We start from the raw sequence: 22,413 nt of genomic DNA, 5'->3' as shown, positions 1-22,413 counted from the left end.
ATGGCGATCGGGTCATACACATGGCGGTCGGCTCATACACATGGCGGTCAGCTCATACACATGGCGATCGGCTCATACACATGGCGATCAGCTCATACACATGGCGGTCGGTTCATACACATGGCGGTCGGTTCATACACATGCTGATCGGCTCATACACATGGCGATCGGCTCATACACATGGTGGTCGGCTCATACACATGCTGATCGGCTCATACACATGGTGGTTGGCTCATACACTTGGCGGTCGGCGCATACACATGGCGGTCGGCTCATACACATGCTGATCGGCTCATACACATGGCGATCGGCTCATACACATGGTGGTCGGCTCATACACATGCTGATCGGCTCATACACATGGCGATCGGCTCATACACATGGTGGTCGGCTCATACACATGGCGATCAGCTCATACACATGGCGGTCGGCTCATACACATGGCCGTCGGCTCATACACATGGCGGTCGGCTCATACACATGGCGGTCGGCTCATACACATGGCGATCGGCTCATACACATGGCGGTCAGCTCATACACATGGCGGTCGACTCATACACATGGCGATCAGCTCATACACATGGCGGTCGGCTCATACACATGGCGATCAGCTCATACACATGGCGGTCGGTTCATACACATGGCGGTCGGCTCATACACATGGCGGTCGGCTCATACACATGCTGATCGGCTCATACACATGGTGATCGGCTCATACACATGGCGGTCGGCTCATACACATGGCGGTCGGCTCATACACATGGCGGTCGGCTCATACACATGGCGATCAGCTCATACACATGGCGATCGGCTCATACACATGGCGGTCGGCTCATACACATGGCGGCCGGCTCATACACATGGCGATCGGCTCATACACATGGCGATCGGCTCATACACATGGCGGTCAGCTCATAGACATGCTGATCGGCTCATACACATGGCGGTCGGCTCATACACATGGCGGTCGGCTCATACACATGGCGGTTAGCTCATACACATGGCGGTTAGCTCATACACATGGCGATCAGCTCATACACATGGCGATCGGCTCATACACATGGCGGTCGGCTCATACACATGCTGATCGGCTCATACACATGGCGATCGGCTCATACACATGGCGGTCGGCTCATACACATGGCGGCCGGCTCATACACATGGCGGTCGGCTCATACACATGGCGGTCAGCTCATACACATGGCGGTCAGCTCATAGACATGCTGATCGGCTCATACACATGGCGGTCCGCTCATACACATGGCGATCGGCTCATACACATGGTGATCGGCTCATACACATGGTAGTCGGCTCATACACATGCTGATCGGCTCATACACATGGTGGTCGGCTCATACACATGGTGCTCAGCTCATACACATGGTGGTCGGCTCATACACATGGTGGTCAGCTCATACACATGGAGGTTGACTCATACACATGGCGGTCGGCTCATACACATGGCGGTCGGCTCATACACATGGCGGTCAGCTCATACACATGCTGATCGGCTCATACACATGGTGGTCGGCTCATACACATGGCGGTCGGCTCATACACATAATGGTCGGCTCATACACATGGCGGTCGGCGCATACACATGGTGGTCGGCTGATACACATGGTGGTCGGCTGATACACATGGTGGTCGGCTGCTACACATGGTGGTCGGCCATGGTGTTGGCTCATACACTTGGCGGTCGGCTCATACACATGGTGATCGGCTCATACACATAGTTGTCGGCCTATACACATGCTGATCGGCTCATACACATGATGGTCGGCTCATACACATGGCGGTCGGCTCATACACATGGCGGTCGGCTCATACACATGGTGCTCAGCTCATACACATGGTGGTCGGCTCATACACATGGTGGTCGGCTCATACACATGGTGCTCAGCTCATACACATGCTGATCGGCTCATACACATGGTGGTCGGCTCATACACATGGTGCTCAGCTCATACACATGGTGGTCGGCTCATACACATGGTGGTCAGCTCATACACATGGTGCTCAGCTCATACACATGCTGATCGGCTCATACACATGGTGGTCGGCTCATACACATGGTGCTCAGCTCATACACATGGTGGTCGGCTCATACACATGGTGGTCAGCTCATACACATGGAGGTTGACTCATACACATGGCGGTCGGCTCATACACATGGCGGTCGGCTCATACACATGGCGGTCAGCTCATACACATGCTGATCGGCTCATACACATGGTGGTCGGCTCATACACATGGCGGTCGGCTCATACACATAATGGTCGGCTCATACACATGGCGGTCGGCGCATACACATGGTGGTCGGCTGATACACATGGTGGTCGGCTGATACACATGGTGGTCGGCTGCTACACATGGTGGTCGGCCATGGTGGTTGGCTCATACACTTGGCGGTCGGCTCATACACATGGTGATCGGCTCATACACATAGTTGTCGGCCTATACACATGCTGATCGGCTCATACACATGATGGTCGGCTCATACACATGGCGGTCGGCTCATACACATGGCGGTCGGCTCATACACATGGTGCTCAGCTCATACACATGGTGGTCGGCTCATACACATGGTGGTCGGCTCATACACATGGCGGTCGGCTCATACACATGGCGATCGGCTCATACACATGGCGGTCGGCTCATACACATGGCGGTCGGCTCATACACATGGCGGTCGGCTCATACACATGGTGCTCAGCTCATACACATGCTGATCGGCTCATACACATGGTGGTCGGCTCATACACATGGTGCTCAGCTCATACACATGGTGGTCGGCTCATACACATGGTGGTCAGCTCATACACATGGTGCTCAGCTCATACACATGCTGATCGGCTCATACACATGGTGGTCGGCTCATACACATGGTGCTCAGCTCATACACATGGTGGTCGGCTCATACACATGGTGGTCAGCTCATACACATGGAGGTTGACTCATACACATGGCGGTCGGCTCATACACATGGCGGTCGGCTCATACACATGGCGGTCAGCTCATACACATGCTGATCGGCTCATACACATAGTGGTCGGCTCATACACATGGCGGTCGGCTCATACACATAATGGTCGGCTCATACACATGGCGGTCGGCGCATACACATGGTGGTCGGCTGATACACATGGTGGTCGGCTGATACACATGGTGGTCGGCTGCTACACATGGTGGTCGGCCATGGTGGTTGGCTCATACACTTGGCGGTCGGCTCATACACATGGTGATCGGCTCATACACATAGTCGTCGGCCTATACACATGCTGATCGGCTCATAAACATGATGGTCGGCTCATACACATGGCGGTCGGCTCATACACATGGCGGTCGGCTCATACACATGGCGGTCGGCTCATACACATGGCGGTCGGCTCATACACATGGCGGTCGACTCATACACATGGCGGTCGGCTTATACACATGGCGGTCGGCTTGTACACATACAGTTGTCACTGATGCATTCTACCAGTTCCATTTGAAATCTGAACCAATCACCAAACAGAAAATATTCGGAATCATCCAAAATTATTTTAAAACAATTAAAACAAACGGTACACTAGCGCTAGCACCTCTAACGCCACTTTTGCTGCAGCCTATGTCCCATATCCATTAGAGAGCACCATCATGTGTAGACAAAAATCCAGATAAGGCGCTGTTGTGCTCTTTCCAATATCGTTTATACTTTATACATCAAAATGGCTGCAAGAACAGCGCTAAAGTACCGGCAAGTAGTGGCTTGTCTTATTCATCCAGTGCGTTCCGCATCCCACCCTCCTGTAGGTCCGGATGGGTTGATGGAACTGAGCTGCCGAGCGTCACAGCAGGTAAGTACCTCCGGCTCACCTCGTACACGTTCCGGCCGGTAGCTGGGATGCTCGGATATAGCCCGCAAATCAGTGTAATGTCACAGTCTCTGGGCACGGAAGCCTGTGGGGATCGAAACACCGCCAGTGCGTTTCAGAATGTACGAATTCCTTCCTCAGGGCCGGGGTTTAGCTATTTATATATTCACTGTTCTCCACGTATAACATTGGGTTTTTGTGGTTATCATGGGGTTTACACACTCCACAAAAATTCCACTGTGTTATATTTGGGGGTCTTCTTCCTGCTTATGACACTGGGCTGGTAGCTGTTGACTATTATTCTGCCCCAGTGTTTTTATTATTTCCCTACACTGTCCCGCTTCTTCATTAGCTTGGGTAATGACAGGGATTTCTTAGTGTCCTTTATGTTTTCTTTCCCCCCTTTCTGTAATAAAGCTTTGCGCTTCATCCTTCCCACTTCTTGCTTAATTGTATTCCCATAGACCAGTGACAACTCCCAGATCAGATAGACACATGTATCAGATATTACACAATACAATTAGCAATAACACAATGCAATTTACCCCCGAAAAAAAGGAATTCCTTATAAAAAATAGATGTATAGCATAGTCCAAAGACATTAGTCAATAGAGTTAGTTCCCAGTTATTGCCCGGGAAATAGAAGGAATTGGTGTTTGCAGGAATAAAATGAGATTTTTAGTTATTCCGAGAATGTTCATTGTGGTTTGGAGGAGATTTCTCTGGATACCATTTACACAGACTGTTGGTGGTGAGGAGTCGGTGTATATAGATGGTACCGATACGCTGCTGTCAGTATACATGATTATAGAAATGTAATTCTGCCTTCTATGTAGGTTACTGAGCAGTACATCACCGCTGCCCTTGCGGCCCAGTGTTATGGCGTCCCATGTGGTGTCCGTGTATCATTCGTGGAGGCCGTTTCCTTCCCTAGCGGTGAGGCCTAGTGTCTTTCCTTTACCTTCTTGTTGTCTTTTGATGTTCTCCCCTACTACATCCGTGACATTATCCAGAGCCAATACCACCATTTTTGTTCTGATCTGTGCAGCTATAGATACTATGTTTGCACTGGTCGAACAGCTGGAGAATCTGACTTTGGAGGTAGCAGACCTCCACACGACGGTCTAGCAGATTCAGAGTCCACAGGCTGCTGGTTCCAGTGGTGGGTCCCAGACCTGCCCTGAACCGAAGGTGGCTCTCCTGGACAGGTTTCATCTGGTTCAGGGAGTCATGTAAATTATACTTTAGGCTGCGGCCATACTCTTCTGGGGATGAGTGTCAACGTGTGGGTATGATTATTTTGTTGCTTAAGGAGGACGCCCAATCTTGGGCTTTTTCTCTGCCGACCGGATCAACGTCCCTCCAGTCGGTAGATGAATTCTTTAGAGCCTTGGGTCTTATCTATGATGACCCAGATCAGATCTCTCAGGCCGAGACCACGTTACGGAGTTTGCAGCAGGGAGAACATTCCGCGGAGACCTATTGCTCTGAATTTAAGAGATGGGCTACCAATACAAAGTGGAACGATCCTGCTATCCAAAGCCAATTCTGTCAGGGTCTCTCTGAGAGACTGCAGGATGCATTGGCTTTTCATGAAAATCCTGAGTAATTGGAAGCAGCTATGTCCCTTGCTGTATGTGGCGAAACCAACCTCGCCACGGTGTTTTGGAGGGGGCTGTTTACCAGCCTCCTGCCCTGGGATTATGGTCCCTTAAGTTATTGGGTCTTAAGGCACTTGGGACTGAGCCCTCTGTCCCTGGATTGCATCATTTGCCTTACTTGCTTGGATTTTACTATTCCCATGGTGAGAACAATGGATGAAGCACATGGTGAGAACAATAGATAGCGGCCATTTTACCTCACAGACACTGTTCTGACTTTCCACACGGTGCTATCTTGCCTGTATTTGGTGCACAGAGACATCATTCAGTAGTTTGAAACTACCAAACAGGGGACACATTTATTAGTGACTATTTTCTGTATAACTTGTATATTTTCGGTGTAACTGGCATAAAACTGTATCTTCCAGACTACTCAACGGATGTGGGTGAATTTCGGATATGTGGTTCACCCAGATCCCCCGGTTCCGAGGATATATTGGTTATGGGGTTATTGCATGTTTTGGGGTTCCTGTGATATGTTTTTATAAAACTGTATTTCTCTGCCATTGATAATTATATTCGCCAGTGTGTTCAATAATCATCATCGGCAGAGGGGAGGATTTTGTGTGGGTGTGTTTCTATTGTCCCATTGTGTGTTTAAATGGTGATGTCTGTCCTGTTGTCTCCACATGTGTATTGGCGACTTCCCTTTGTCCTGAGAGATAATTGGATTGCCCTCGGTTGTCTCCGGGACAGAGAGGAGGAAACCATGATGCATTGTGGGGATGTGTTGTATCTGTCCTGTATTTGCAAACAACTGTAATAAAAACCAGGCTGGGTGTGCCAGCACATCAGAGCACTGCTGGACCCTCAACACGGAGCCTTGTCTCGTTATTGGGGGGATTCCCTGTATGCTGTTAGAGACTGATTGCCAGGAGTGTAAGCTGATTGTATGCTTTTCCTGTTCGTCTGCTAGCAGCTATTCGCGAGGTTCCAGTTTGGAGTGCTATTTTGTATCCAGTTTGGGAGTTGGGTGTTCTGCAGTAGCTGTGCCTGTCTCTCAGAAAGGGGAATATCGCCTAAACGGATTTTAACCCCTTGTCTGCTGAAACGGTCCGTTACACTGTACGTCTAGATAGACGCCTGAGGGAGAGATCTAGGGGTCCTCACCTTCAGGACGTACTGTACAAGGGTACTGCTTCCTTTGACACTTATGGTGGAGAGACACTGGTGGTTGTGCCTTGTGATAAGCCTATGTAATTAGGAGGAGCTACTACTGGAACTACTGGCAAAAGCTTGGGTCATGTGAAAGGAGTCTGCTTTTGTTGTGGCAAGAAGGGACATTTTGTGAATATTTGTCCGTACTTGCAGCATCAAGGTGTAAACAAAAAGAAAAATACGTTCAATCTGCAAATTACTATTGGTGGTGTGGACAATTCAATAATCCGCAGCACTCGCCGGTAGATGAAAATAATGGTGATTTATTCACTCAAGCAGCCAGTATACAGCGACGTTTCGACCTCAGTTGGTCTTTATCAAGCCTTGATAAACACCAACTGGCAAGTGCTGCGGATTATTGAATTGTCTGGATGAGTTGGTGTGGCGAAACCAACCTCGCCACGGTGTTTTGGAGGGGGCTGTTTAAAAGCCTCTTGCCTCAGGATTATGGCCCATGCTAACTTTTGAACCCCTGACGCTATTCAAGTGAATTTTTGATTGGTTTGTCCCCCAAGTTATACTGTTTAAATTGATGTAAGTTATATGTATGGACAATGTAACCTCACAAAGTTGTAACAATTTATAATAAGTGTAACTTGTCAGCTTGGGAGGAATATGCTGGGTGTGGTTCTATTGTCCCATTGTGTGTTTAAATGGTGATGTCTGTCCTGTTGTCTCCACATGTGTATTGGTGATCTCCCCTTTGTCCTGAGAGATAATTAGATTGCCCTCGGTTGTCTCCCAGGCAGAGAGGAGGAAACCATGATGCATTGTGGGGATATGTTGTATCTGTCCTGTGTCGCAGTCTCCCTTCTGGTCCTCTAGGGGGCGGGAACGATTGGTTGCTGTACTTTCATTGTGTGTTGTAAGATATTGATTGGTTGGATTTCAAAACCCTGTGGGCAGTACTATGTTTGTTTTTTATGAATAAAAGGGGCTGTACCTGAAGTACAGTCAGACCACTGTTTGACCCTCAAGACGGAGCCTTGTCTCGTTATTGGGGGGATTCCCTGTATGCTGTTGGAGACTGATTGCCAGGAGTGTAAGCTGACTGTACGCTTTTCCTGTTCGTCTGCCGGCAGCTATTTGTGAGGTTCCAGTTTGGAGTGCTATTTTGTATCCAGTTCGGGAGGTTGGTGTTCTGCAGTAGCTGTGCCTGTCTCTCAGAAAAGGGGCATATCGCCTAAACGGATTTTAACCCCTTGTCTGCTGAAACGGTCCGTTACAGTTGGGACCCCCAGCCAAGATCCCTATCTACGCGCACCATCTGGCTTGTAAGCCGTTTTCTGGTCAGTACCCAAATGAGTGGGATGAGTAATGCTGCCAACCCCTGAATTTTCTATTGGTGGTGTGGGTGGGGAGCACTTTTGTCTTTTACTGGTAGTACCCGTTTTCTCCTGTCTGCCGGGGTGGCGCTAGAGTCCAAAACTGTGAAAATCAAAGCATTTATCGACAGTGGGGCAGGAGTTAACTTGATTAATGGACAGTTTGTACGCATTCACGGATTGACTACTAATGCATTTGAGAAAAGTATTTTTGTCTTTGCAATTGACTCAGCACCTCTCGCCCAAAAATGCCTGTCGCAGGTAGTGAATGGTGGGTTGTGGGTGATTTGCATCAGGAATCTATCTCCTGTTATGTATTGGAGGGTCTGTCTGCTCCGTTGGTGTTGGGTTTACCATGGTTAAGGAAACATAACCCTAACATCGACTGGCAAGTGAGACAGATTCTCGAGTGGAGTGATTTTTGCATGGACAACTGTTTTAATGCATCATTGTCTATGGTTACCACTAAAACTGTACCTTCGTTCATTTCTAAATTTTCTGATGTGTTTTCTCTGAGAGTGGTAACCAGGAGTTGCCTCCGCATCAGGAGTATGACTGTCCCGTCAATCTTATTCCCAGAGCTAAATTGCCCAAATCTCGGTTGAATAGTCTTTCGGAACCCGAAAGAAAGGCTATGTGAGAGTATATCACCGAGAGTTTGGCAAAGGGACATATTAGACCATCCAAGTCCCCAGTGGCTGCTGGATTTTTCATTGTAAAGAAAAAGGATGGTACCCTGAGGCCATGTCTGGACTTCCGTGAGCTCAATCGTATTACCGTCCGTGATCCTTCCCCCCTTCCTTTGATTCCGGATTTGTTTAGTCAGATTGTTGCCAAGGTGTTCTTTAAATTGGATCTGAGGGGGGCATATAATTTGGTAAGGATCAAGGAGGGGGATGAGTGGAAGACTGCATTTAATACCCCTTAGGGTCATTTTGAAAACCTGGTCATGCCCATTGGGTTAACCAATGCTCCTGCGGTTTTTCAACACTTTGTCAATTACATCTTTCATCATCTGGTGGGGAGGTTTGTCATTGTATACCTTGATGACATACTAATTTATTCGCCTAATATGGAGACTCACTCTCTTACAGATCCTAAGAGAGAATAAGTTTCATGCTAAAATGGAAAAGTGTGTATTTGCTGTACAGGAAGAAGTGCAATTTCTGGGTTACCTGCTCTCATCCTCAGGTTTTCGTATGGATCCCGAGAAGCTCCGTGCCGTGTTGGACTGGGATCGAACTGAAAATCTGAAGGCGCTTATGGGGTTTACCAACTACTTCCATAAATTTATGTTGAACTATTCATCGGTGGTTAAACCTTTAATAGAAATAACTAGGAAGGGTGCGGATATTTCTGTCTGGTCTGATGCGGCATTACAGGTCTTTTCTGCTCTGAAAGAATGTTTCGCTTCTGCCCCTATTTTGGTGCAACCGGATGTGTCTCAGCCATTTATTGTTGAGGTTGACGCATCCGAGGTGGGGGTAGGAGCAATCATTGTCGCAGGGTCCTTCACCCTGTAAATGGCGCCCATGTGCATTTTTCGTTGGCGTTCGAGGAATGGCGGCATTGGTTGGAAGGAGCAATTCATCCTATTACGGTAATTACAGATCACAAGAATCTGACCTACCTGGAGTTGGCTATGCGACTGAACCCAAGGCAGGCCAGATGGTTATTGTTTTTCACCAGATTTAAATTCATCGTCACTTACCGCCCTAGGGTTAAGAATGTCAAGGCGGATGCATTGTCGCGTAGCTTTCCTGGGGGGAAGGGGGGGGAAGTCTAATGACCCCAGTCCCATTTTATCTGAAGGAGTAGTCATATTCGCTCTTTATCCTGATCTCGAGGCCAAGGTGTTGGAGGCACAGGAGGATGCTCCGGACTCTTGTCCTCAGGGGAAATTGTTTGTTCCCCCCCGAATTACGTCACAAGATGTTCAAGGAACATCACTGCACGGTGCTTGCTGGGCACCCTCGGAGCAGATCGACTATCGATCTCATCTCTCGCAGATTCTGGTGGCCGGGATTGCGTAAGTGTATTGAGGACTGTGTGTCAGCCTGTGGTACCTGTGCACGTGCTAAGGTGACACATACTCGGCCTTCCAGATCTCTGCTTCCATTGCCCATCTCGTCCAGACCTTGGACCCATTTGTCCATGGATTTTATCACAGATTTACAGATTTTCGGGAAAAAAATGTGATTCTGGTGGTTGTCGATTGTTTTAGTAAAATGGCAAACTTTATTGCATTACCTAGTCTACCCAATGCTAAAACTCTTGCGCAGGTGTTTGTCGACAACATCGTGAAACTACATGGCATTCCCTCTGATGTGGTGTCCGATAGAGGGACTCAGTTTGTTTGTAGATTATGAAAAGCGTTCTGTACTCGACTGGGTGTACAATTGTCCTTCTCTTCGGCTTTTCATCCTCAGTCATAAGCGTGCGGCTGACAGGAAACGTATGAGTTGTCCGGACCTGAGAGTGGATGATTCTGTGTGGTTTTCTACAAGAAACATTAAACTTAAGGTACTGTCTTGGAAATTGGGCCCAAGATTTATTGGTCCATATAAGATCACTGCCATTGTTAACCCTGTAGCCTTCCATCTTGAACTTTCTCAGGCTTTGAAAATCCATAACGTATTTCATAAATAGTTGTTAAAGAAATGTGTCGAACCTGTTGAGCCGTCCTCCTTGCCTCCCGCTCCTGTCATGGTGGACGGCAATTTAGAATTTCAGATCAGCAGGATTGTGGACTCCCGAGTTCTCCGGAGATCCCTCCAGTATCTCGATCATTGGAGAGGGTACGTTCCAGATGAGAGGATGTGGGTTCCAGCGACTGATGTTAATGCTAGTCGTCTGGTGAGAGCATTCCACAGAGCTCATCCTGATAAGGTTGGTCCTGGGTGCCCGGAGGTCACCCGTAGAAGGGGGGGGGGGGGGTACTGTCACACTAGTGACAGGTGTTAGAAGGTCTGAAAAACTGACTGCACATGAGTGAGCTGACAGCCTCTTATGGTTTCACTTTGTCTGTATGTTGCTGGTATGTCCACCCCTCCTGTTCAGGTGTGGATCATGTGACCTTTACCTCTCCCTATTTAGTCTGACTTCACCCATCACTCCTTGCTCTGGATAGCTTCATTTGGTTTTGGAAGAGCTGGAGTGTGGCTCTTGTTGAAGTCCTGTTCATTAATCATCCTCAGAAGTTAAGTGTTCCGCTTGTTGTGTTTTGTATTTCTCCCCCCCCCCCCCCCCCCACCCCCCGGTTGTTTACTAGGCCTCAGTGAGACTCTGGTTCCTTCACCAGGGAAGGAAGGGGTTGTCTTTGCCCTGTAATTACCTTTAGGGCATCCAAGGGTTACCAGGGTTTTCCAGGTTCCTGTGTATGGGCATCTCTACCATCGAGATGTGCCCATACGGATAGAAGTTAGTGCCAGGAGCAGGGTTTTATAGGTGGTGACCCTTTTCCTTCCCTAGCGGTGAGGCCTAGTGTCTTTCCTCTTCCTTCTTGTTGTCTTTTGGTGTTCTCCCCTACTACATCCGTGACACTCAGATAGTGGGCCAGTAGTCCCTTCGTTTCTTTTAAACCTCCTAAATTGGGGGTGTATTCAAAGTAATTAAATAGATATCTTGATCACATCCAAAACCATAACTGGACCATATAAATAATTATAGAAAAATAATAACAAAAAAACTAATAAAAATAAAAAACATAGAAGAATATTGTATAAATCTAGTGCTATAGAATATAATGAAATCTCAGTTATTCCAAATGGATTCGGGAAGCATGGTATACAATTACAAGCAACTAGATAGAGAAAATATGATATCGTACAATGAATATGGAAAGGTAATGATGTGCCAAAAAATGCATCAAAAACGCAAGTCAAGTACAGGTGCATTTTTGACCTAGTTTCCACTCTTTTATTTGTATCTATACTGACCGGATTGGTGGTCACCCGACTGTTTATGGAGGGTGGGCAGGGACTGGTGGTTCCCTCCCCTACCTTCGGTTGCAGCTATACCCCTGGCATTCCGGTTAGGGTTAATGCAGGGATCCAGTACGGGGGGGGGTCAAGCAGGCTATATAAATCCCTGTCCCACCTCTTCTCCTCCTCTTTAAGCGGAAGCGCTGTGTCCCTCCCTCCCTTAAGGCTTTTCAGTTCTGGTTGTAATTTTCTGTTTCTGGTCTTCATGTTTGGATTCGATTGCACTCTTTATGTGGACAAGGTACATGCCTGGTTACATTTTGTAAAGTCACACTTGCGGCAGGTTAATACAACGGAGAGGTGTTGGAGACAAATGGGAGGCCAGTGGCTGGCAGATCGCACGGTTTTGGTGTTTATAGTTTTTGAATAAATAGCTGTGGCCGACTACCCCCCAACAACAATAAGAGGTTCAAAGAAGAGCAGTCTCAGAGTCCTATATTTGATGGGGTTGGTGTTGTAAGGGGGCAGAGGTAATATGGGGCTTACCCCCCCCCCCCCCCTCTTTTCCTTGGTTATTACTGACAGTCATAACTGGTATATTGGTTTTTATTTTTCTTTATTTTGTTACTGTAAAGAAAATCCTAGGGCCAGATATGTGGTGAGGTGAGATCAAGTCTGAATAACCTTATACCTCAACCAGAGATCGGAGTTCATCTGAAGAGAGGTAAAAAGCGCAAGGCGCCAGTGATCGCGCGGGACGCAAAGACACACCCTATAAAGTAGAGGCAATCCAGGCCGGACGGCCTCCACGAATGATACACGGACACCACATGGGACGCCATAACACTGGGCCGCAAGGGCAGCGGTGATGTACTGCTCAGTAACCTACATAGAAGGCAGAATTACATTTCTATAATCATGTATACTGACAGCAGCGTATCGGGACCATCTATATACACCGACTCCTCACCACCAACAGTCTGTGTAAATGGTATCTAGAGAAATCTCCTCCAAACCACAATGAACATTCTCGGAATAACTAAAAATCTCATTTTATTCCTGCAAACACCAATTCCTTCTATTTCCCGGGCAATAACTGGGAACTAACTCTATTGACTAATGTCTTTGGACTATGCTATACATCTATTTTTTATAAGGAATTCCTTTTTTTCGGGGGTAAATTGCATTGTGTTATTGCTAACTGTATTGTGTAATATCTGATACATGTGTCTATCTGATCTGGGAGTTGTCACTGGTCTATGGGAATACAATTAAGCAAGAAGTGGGAAAGATGAACCGCAAAGCTTTATTACAGAAAGGGGGGAAAGAAAACATAAAGGACACTAAGAAATCCCTGTCATTACCCAAGCTAATGAAGAAGCGGGACAGTGTAGGGAAATAATAAAAACACTGGGGCAGAATAATAGTCAACAGCTACCAGCCCAGTGTCATAAGCAGGAAGAAGACCCCCAAATATAACACAGTGGAATTTTTGTGGAGTGTGTAAACCCCATGATAACCACAAAAACCCCAATGTTATACGTGGAGAACAGTGAATATATCAATAGCTAAACCCCGTCCCTGAGGAAGGAATTCGTACATTCTGAAACGCACTGGTGGTGTTTCGATCCCCACAGGCTTCCGTGCCCAGAGACTGTGACATTACACGGATTTGCGGGCTATATCCGAGCATCCCAGCTACCGGCCGGAACGTGTACGAGGTGAGCCGGAGGTACTTACCTGCTGTGACACTCGGCAGCTCAGTTCCATCAACCCATCCGGACCTACAGGAGGGTGGGATGCGGAACGCACTGGATGAATAAGACAAGCCACTACTTGCCGGTACTTTAGCGCTGTTCTTGCAGCCATTTTGATGTATAAGCGATACATCTGTATCCGGATTTATAAGGGCACATATTTTCCAGTACCACAAGGCACTATGCTCCAGCACGTACACTTGAAGAATAGCAGTGCCATGGTGTTCTTAGTACGCTAGTGCAGGTACTTCTATTTATATACATGATCATCCAAAAATATGTCGTCAGAACAAGATGGAGACTCACCTCTGATGGCGCTCACCAAAATGAGGAGAACTTCTTGCCGAATGCAGACACCGCTGAAAAGAGAGAAGAGAAGAAGGTAAAACAGTAAAGAGCAGAAGATGATGGAGGTACAGGAACACGGAGGTGAGAAGATCCACTACATACCACCACGACCACAGTCACTAGACAGGAACCCCAACTTGTCAGCTGCTGCCTGACACCGAGGAACCAATTTACACGTCAGGGTTCCCCATCCAAACTCTGATGTCACCAATATGTGAGGACACAACCAGAAGAGGACACCATCATGGATGTCCTACCATGTACCATGCAAGTCATACTATGTATTAAACCAGGGATCATCCATCTGTCATACCACATACCATACATCATACCACGCCACACGTTACATACCTGTCATACCGTATATCATACAACTGTCACAGGATGTGCCATATATGCTATATTATGTATTATACCAAGTATCATACTCTTGTTATACTGTGCATCATACACCTGTCAAACCACGTATTAAACATCTTCCATATGTTATACCATGTTTCCTACCACCAAGCATACACTTGTCATACATCATACAGTGCACCTGTCATGGCATACACTTGTCATACATGATAACACATACAGTACTATCCATCATAAGCATGTCATACCACATATCATATAAGTCATACAATGTATCATACATTATACAACTGTTATACCAGGTATCACAAGTGTGGCATGTGCCTATCATGTGAGTGTACATGTATCCCCTCCTGTAGATGTTCCACCTTTATCCACAGATTTGGAGCTGCTCCCTTACCCTCAGTCAGTTTGCCAGCTTGTTCAGCTGCTCCTCCAGGCAGGATTTTGGAAAGCATGCTTTCACCTTCGGGGCCAGGCTGTCCTGGGGCCGCTCCTGTTGTGGTTGGTTTTGGGCCAATTTTTGCACCTGTTAAAGAGAACTCCTTGAGAACGCTCAGGATAAGGGCTACATATAGACACCAGCTCCTTCCACAGCCTTCTGGTGCCTCCCAAGATGCTTCTACTTACTTTTTGACAGCCCCATCACAAAGCCTACGTGAAATAGCAGATATACAGCCAACCCCTGCACCTCCAAGAACTCAACCTACCTCCATCTCATGGTCGTATGGGCCCCCAAGAGTAGATCCAGACTGCTTGTAAGTTGTGTGGAAGAGACACCCTGTCACTCCTCCTTCATCTGCTATTACTAACCCCCTTGAAGGGTCAGTCCTCCGTGTGCTGTGTGTTTACCCACTACCACGAAATGCAGGCAGATACCAGACTGCTGCGGTGAATGGATTCGTATAGACCCTCGACTAGTGCTGGTCTCCACCTTCTTCTGCACATCTCACATTCACTTTTGCTGGTGATCCCTGCTCCGTAGCACACAATTCTCCCATATTAGGACACCATCTTTGTGTAATACTCGACTCTATATGACTGGTATGTTCTATATAGACTGGAATATCTGGTTGCTTCACTACATGAGACGTTACTACCTTTGGTGGTCTGAAAGTGATGGCCCTTATGATGGGACCCCTCTCCTACATACAGAGCTCCTGGGACGCACCTGCAGGAGCGCCTGCCAATGATGTCTGTGGTCCCCTTCCTGGCTGAGCCGCTGGCTTTGTTGTCATCTTAGAGGCATCCATTGGTTCTACTTTTGGCTGGGATAGATAAAACAAAACATTCAATATCTCCAGTAATTTCTACATACAACACATTCATCACTTGTGAGATTCTGCTGGCTTGAACAGGCAATGAGGAACCCAAGAGCGTACATGCCATGTCACCAGAGGACCTCACACAGCACTCATAAATGTGGAGTACAGTATCAAAACCTTGGAGAGACTTTGATGCCATTCATTTGATGAGGTCAAAGTACCCTCTGGCACATAAGAAGACCCCAGTACAATAAATGGCACAGAGTGGCTTCCCAGAATTAGCTACCACATGTTTGGTGTCTGGCCGCCCTTTTCTATGGTTGTGTCATACTTACTTGTGCAGATTGCTGGGCAGTAGGTTGCAGGTTCTGCTGCGGTTTCACTGTCTGTTGTGGCTGCTGCTGCTGCTGTTGTGTCCGTAATGGCACCTGTCCTTGAGGTGCGGGCTGCTGCTGCTGTCGTGGCGCAGTCTGCCCCTGGCTACCAGGTGTCTGCTGCTGTTGTTGCGGTTGCTGTTGCACTTGTGTCCTAGTTGGTTGACTTGGTCCTTGCTGAAGCGGTGGCTGCTGAGGAGTAGTTTGATGTGAAGTTGTTTGATGAGGCATGGGCTGATGAGAAGACTGGTGAGACCCTTGTTGTGGAGGCCCGGACACCTGCTGCTGCTGCTGCTGTCTGGAACTTTGTTGCTGAGGTTGCTGCTGTCTTGCTTGCTGCTGTTGTCCAGTCTGTGACGGTCTTGCTTGCTGTGATCCCTGGTGATGAGAGTCTGGTTTTTGCTGCTGTGATATCTGGGATTGCTTCTGGGACTTCTGTGTTTCTGAGCTATGGTGATAACTCAATGTTTGCCTTGACTGTTGGGAATAGTCCGAGGAACTTGTTGGATAGCCAGATTGTGATCTAGAATCTGACTGCTGCGACTTCTTCAAAGCTGAGGCAGACTGGGAATGTGAGCGTGATTCATGTCTCCCTTGATCTCTTGGGTGCTGTTTAGATGATCGTCTAGACTGTTCATCCAGGTGTCGGGAAGAAGAAGAATGCCTTCCAGAGTCTCCATGATGTCTGTGTTCTTTTGATGAAGGACGAGGCTGAGAATATTCCTCATGTTGCCACATATCCTCATCAGGAGGTTCATCATAATCATGATATGTGTGTTTGACCGGCATTTTCTTCTGTGATGAGGAGTGGCTGCTATAATATCTTGACCGATCAGAACGAGCCTCTCTTGGTTTGTCAAACCAATCAGTTTCTTCCTGACCCAAATGATAGGCTTTAGAAACCAAAAAACAAAACTGTGGTCAGCGACTGTGACCAATGATGAAGAGAGAGTAGACTGAAGCCATGCAACAAACTTACAAGATTTAGCATAGGACATGCAAGCGTGGTCAGAGATACAGCAAAGGACCAATACTTTCCTGTGAGTGCACCACGTGGCAACATACATGACACAAAGAAAAGGAAAACCACCACGGAAACCTCTGAACAGCACCATGCTGACACAAAGAAACGGCAGAGAGATGAGGTGGGAAGGCACAGCATGCAAATGCAGGAAAATGCAGATTTCTGTATGACTTGCATGAGACAATAGAAATGAGGTAATCATCTCCAGCATGCTGAGACATCACCACTTACAGTCTTTACCTTCACTGTCTGACACTACACAGTGGGAATCGTCCATCATGTAAGCATCTTCTTGTTTATAGGTATGGTTTCTTGGCACTTCTTTAGCATGGTCTTGTACATCAGGCAATGAGTGGCTGGAACAGAACTGAGGACAACTGTCCACTGCAGAATGAGGCATGGAGCCACCGGACGAACGAGGACCACCAACGGACTTCCCAAGAGGACTTACAGGACTCTCTTCTTCTGAGGCCTGTGTCCGTACTGGAGCTCTTCCTCGGCTTTGACTCATTGTAAGACTTGAAGGTTTGGAACTTGATTTGTGATACCTATCTGAACTGTCCCGTTCATAAGATTTACTTCGACCGCTACCCGAGTCACGACTTGATTTTTCCATACCATAACTGGATGCAGAGCGCGAGCGGCTTCCGCTGCTATAAATTCTATCATCTTCATCCATAATATCTCTGCTGGAAACGCCATAATATTTCTGCTGTTCATAAACATTTTTCTTCAAGCCATAAGTAATCTCATCTTGCATTTTCTTAGCTCTGGAGGAGATGCTGCTGCTGCTTATTGAGGAGGTCACTGGGTAGGAAGCAGCCAGGTCAGATTCTACATCTTTAGCTTCCTCGATAGGAGAAAACTTTGAGATTTTCTGCTCCATTCCTTGCTTCCTGTGTTTACTTCTCTTAGATGACACAACAGCAGGCGCCAAATTTTTGGAGGAATGTTTGTGCATTCCAACACCAGATCCGTGTTTCTCTATACGCGTAGAGTGCCTGGAATCATTATCTCCATAATAATAGGAGTCTCTGCCATTGCTGTCATTGCTTCGCTGATAGCTGCTTCTCCCTCTGTAATCTGTGCCATGCTGATCATACACATCTTCTTCAGACTCTTCCTCGGCTCTGGAATAACAGCATGGCGGCTTGCTTGAACCTTCACTTTCCAAGTGGCCATTTTTCTCTTGCATGTGACGGCCATTACTTTTGTGCTGCAGAGACTGTGGTCCAGGTTCTATTTTTTGGCTTTCTGATGATGGAGGGTTCTCTTTTGTGAGTTCACTGATATCCTCAATCATTACATAGTTACGAGGAATGTTTTGTTCTAAGTTTGTATAGAGAGAGTCTGAAGGATAACTATTGGTGGGACTCTCTGCTCCGCTACCCCTTTCTGCTTGTCTTACCTCGGTGGTCTTGTACTGGTCATAATTACTGCACACAGTTGTGTTACTGAAACCAGAGTCGGGAGTTGCTGATGATATGACTACTGTGGGGTTTCCAATGACTTCATAATTGGTGGGGACTTTGTGCTCTAGATCAGCCAGTGAGGTCTGCCGAGGTTTCTGATGAGTGCCTTGACTCTCAGCTTGTGGTGGGAACCCTGCTTGTAAAGTGGTTTGCAATGGAGCTTGATTAGCATAGGTGGTTTGGGCTTGATAAGTAGTTGGTGGCCTGAAAGCAGTATGACTCTGAAGGCCTACATCTGTCTGATAACCTGTTGTTGGTGCAATGCTGTGAGTCTGATATGAACTTTGTGCAGGATAACTGGGTAATTGGGTCTGGAAGTTGTTTTGTGATGGACCGTTACTAGACGCAGGGTACTGTGGCTGCTGAAACCTCGTCTGCTGGGCAGGTGCAGAAACTGGGGCCACTGTTTGGCCAGCAGAGTACTGATAGGTGCTAGATGTATAAGCAGAAGATGATGTTTGAAACTGTTGTGTGGCCTGAAAGTCGGTATACTGGGGGGCTGTGCTAGTCCTGCTTAAGAGAGTGCTGCCGTCATAGCCATTCATTCGCATGTTGTTGAGCTCACTATCTGACATGTAATCCCTATTTTCACCCAGAGATCTGAGGTAAGAAAAATCTCTGGTACCCCCTCTGTCCTTCACAACGGACTCCTTCCTCTGAGTGATGCCAAGTTCTAAATACTTCAGTTTAGCATCAATCTCCTTTTCTTCCTCTTCCAGCTCAGCCTGCTGTTTGCGTAGTTTAGTGGATTCTTGCTCTACAATCTTCAGATCATGGTCAATGGTTTTAAGAAAACCAACTTTTGGCATCTGAATGGCTTGGCCTCCTGTTATCTTCTGTGTGAGATTCGGCATGTATATTTGGGAATGAGCCTGACTGGTGGTCAGTGGAAGGTGAGCTTCATCAGGAGGAGGGCTGGGCAGGGTTCGCTTCACTTTGCGTGTCAAAGTATTTGACTGGAAAGCTGAAATCTACAACAAATAAAATAGATGTGTAGACTGCCCAACAAGACAACATAAAATAAAAATAACGGAAAAACACAACTGTTCATTAAAAATAAAGATGAGTACAAAAACATCTGTTCACTGTCAACTATCTGTTCTCTATCAACTACTACTGTCTACCATTGATTATCTCCGGTCTACCACTATCTACCGGCTATTCTGTGGTCTTTCTATCATGCGCTGTCTAGTCTACTACCTACTGTCTATGAAGTGCTGTCTACTGATCAAATAAAGTGAATAGTGAGTAAAGCAATCACCTAAAACCAGCTGTGCATAGATCTGACACATTTAAAGAAATGTACTCCATTTTTTGGGGTTGTCAGGGTTGGACAAAAGACTGAATGCTGGGAAGTCTGTGACAGTTAAAGTCCAGTACCCATTACAATCATGGACTGCAGAAACAGAGCTATGTCTTAAGTCTGTGTACTATAAAATGCCACACAAAATGTGCCAAGATTTTCTTTAAAAGTTTGCTGATCTAATTTTACTTGGCGGGGGGTGAGGTGGAAGCTCCTAGAGAAGTTCTGATGGGAACATCAGTCAGAGTAATAATAATCTGTGTGTGCTGTGTGCAGAATCTACAGTGTTTTCCTTCACACTGCCTGTCTATGTTATTTGTGTGCGCTCAATCGCTGGTGTATTTATATGAGATTATGCTTCGTACCAATTGGCTGTATAATCTGTGTGTGCTGTGTGCAGAATCTTCAGTGTAAATTCCTATGATGTACAGCAGCACACTGCATGTCCATACTATTTGCATGTGCTATGTGGAAAACCCTAACCTATGAAATTAAACAGCTCTCCCATGACGTCCTGTTTATACTATATTTTTACAATGTGTGAAGAGTCTCCTGTGTATTTTTAATGCATGCAGCTTTACACACCAGGTCTATACTATCTGTGTATGCTGTGTGCATAATCTCCACTATATTTCTATGAGACACAACTTCACACTTCTTGCTCCTGGCTCACACTGCCTGCCTATGTCATCTGAGTGCTTTGTGCAGAATCTCCAGTGCATTTCTACGAGACACAACTTCACACTGCTCCCCTGACCTACACTGCCTGTCTATACTATCTGTGTATGCTGTGTGCATAATCTCCACTATATTTCTACGAGACACAACTTCACACTGCTCTCCTGACTCACACTGCCTGTCTATACTATCTGTGTATGCTGTGTGCATAATCTCCACTATATTTCTACGAGACACAACTTCACACTGCTCCCCTGACTCACACTGCCTGTCTATACTATCTGTGTATGCTGTGTGCATAATCTCCACTATATTTCTACGAGACACAACTTCACACTGCTCTCCTGACTCACACTGCCTGTCTATACTATCTGTGTATGCTGTGTGCATAATCTCCACTATATTTCTACGAGACACAACTTCACACTTCTCTCCTGACTCACACTGCCTGTCTATACTATCTGTGTATGCTGTGTGCATAATCTCCACTATATTTCTACGAGACACAACTTCACACTGCTCCCCTGACTCACACTGCCTGTCTATACTATCTGTGTATGCTGTGTGCATAATCTCCACTATATTTCTATGAGACACAACTTCACACTGCTCTCCTGACTCACACTGCCTGTCTATACTATCTGTGTATGCTGTGTGCATAATCTCCACTATATTTCTACGAGACACAACTTCACACTGCTCCCCTGACTCACACTGCCTGTCTATACTATCTGTGTATGCTGTGTGCATAATCTCCACTATATTTCTACGAGACACAACTTCACACTGCTCTCCTGACTCACACTGCCTGTCTATACTATCTGTGTATGCTGTGTGCATAATCTCCACTATATTTCTACGAGACACAACTTCACACTTCTCTCCTGACTCACACTGCCTGGCAATACTATCTGTGTATGCTGTGTGCATAATCTCCACTATATTTCTACGAGACACAACTTCACACTGCTCCCCTGACTCACACTGCCTGTCTATACTATCTGTGTATGCTGTGTGCATAATCTCCACTATATTTCTACGAGACACAACTTCACACTGCTCCCCTGACTCACACTGCCTGTCTATACTATCTGTGTATGCTGTGTGCATAATCTCCACTATATTTCTACGAGACACAACTTCACACTGCTCCCCTGACCTACACTGCCTGTCTATACTATCTGTGTATGCTGTGTGCATAATCTCCACTATATTTCTATGAGACACAACTTCACACTTCTTGCTCCTGGCTCACACTGCCTGCCTATGTCATCTGAGTGCTTTGTGCAGAATCTCCAGTGCATTTCTATGTGATGCAACTTCACACTGCTCCCCTGACCTACACTGCCTGTCTATACTATCTGTGTATGCTGTGTGCATAATCTCCACTATATTTCTATGAGACACAACTTCACACTGCTCCCCTGACTCACACTGCCTGTCTATACTATCTGTGTATGCTGTGTGCATAATCTCCACTATATTTCTATGAGACACAACTTCACACTTCTTGCTCCTGGCTCACACTGCCTGCCTATGTCATCTGAGTGCTTTGTGCAGAATCTCCAGTGCATTTCTATGTGATGCAACTTCACACTGCTCCCCTGACCTACACTGCCTGTCTATACTATCTGTGTATGCTGTGTGCATAATCTCCACTATATTTCTACGAGACACAACTTCACACTGCTCCCCTGACCTACACTGCCTGTCTATACTATCTGTGTATGCTGTGTGCATAATCTCCACTATATTTCTATGAGACACAACTTCACACTGCTCCCCTGACTCACACTGCCTGTCTATACTATCTGTGTATGCTGTGTGCATAATCTCCACTATATTTCTACGAGACACAACTTCACACTGCTCCCCTGACTCACACTGCCTGTCTATACTATCTGT

General features: G+C 46.7%; 1 protein-coding gene across 1 annotated transcript in view; it reads right to left on the bottom strand.

Annotated features, from left to right (window-relative positions):
- The window catches only part of BSN (bassoon presynaptic cytomatrix protein), a 60,492-nt gene that overhangs the window by 27,078 nt on the left and 11,001 nt on the right, over positions 1 to 22,413 (bottom strand). Inside the window, exons 3-7 of the mRNA XM_044275177.1 lie at positions 17,296 to 19,498; positions 15,993 to 16,924; positions 15,564 to 15,660; positions 14,793 to 14,921; positions 13,991 to 14,043 (exon numbers count right to left, since the gene is read on the bottom strand). Coding sequence (XP_044131112.1) covers positions 14,003 to 14,043; positions 14,793 to 14,921; positions 15,564 to 15,660; positions 15,993 to 16,924; positions 17,296 to 19,498 — 3,402 coding nt within the window. The 3' untranslated portion in view covers positions 13,991 to 14,002. The remainder of the gene's footprint in view (positions 1 to 13,990; positions 14,044 to 14,792; positions 14,922 to 15,563; positions 15,661 to 15,992; positions 16,925 to 17,295; positions 19,499 to 22,413) is intronic.

Source organism: Bufo gargarizans, unplaced genomic scaffold (genome assembly GCF_014858855.1).
Source record: "Bufo gargarizans isolate SCDJY-AF-19 unplaced genomic scaffold, ASM1485885v1 original_scaffold_927_pilon, whole genome shotgun sequence".
Lineage (NCBI taxonomy): Eukaryota > Metazoa > Chordata > Amphibia > Anura > Bufonidae > Bufo > Bufo gargarizans.
This window is presented reverse-complemented; position numbering and strand designations above follow the sequence as displayed.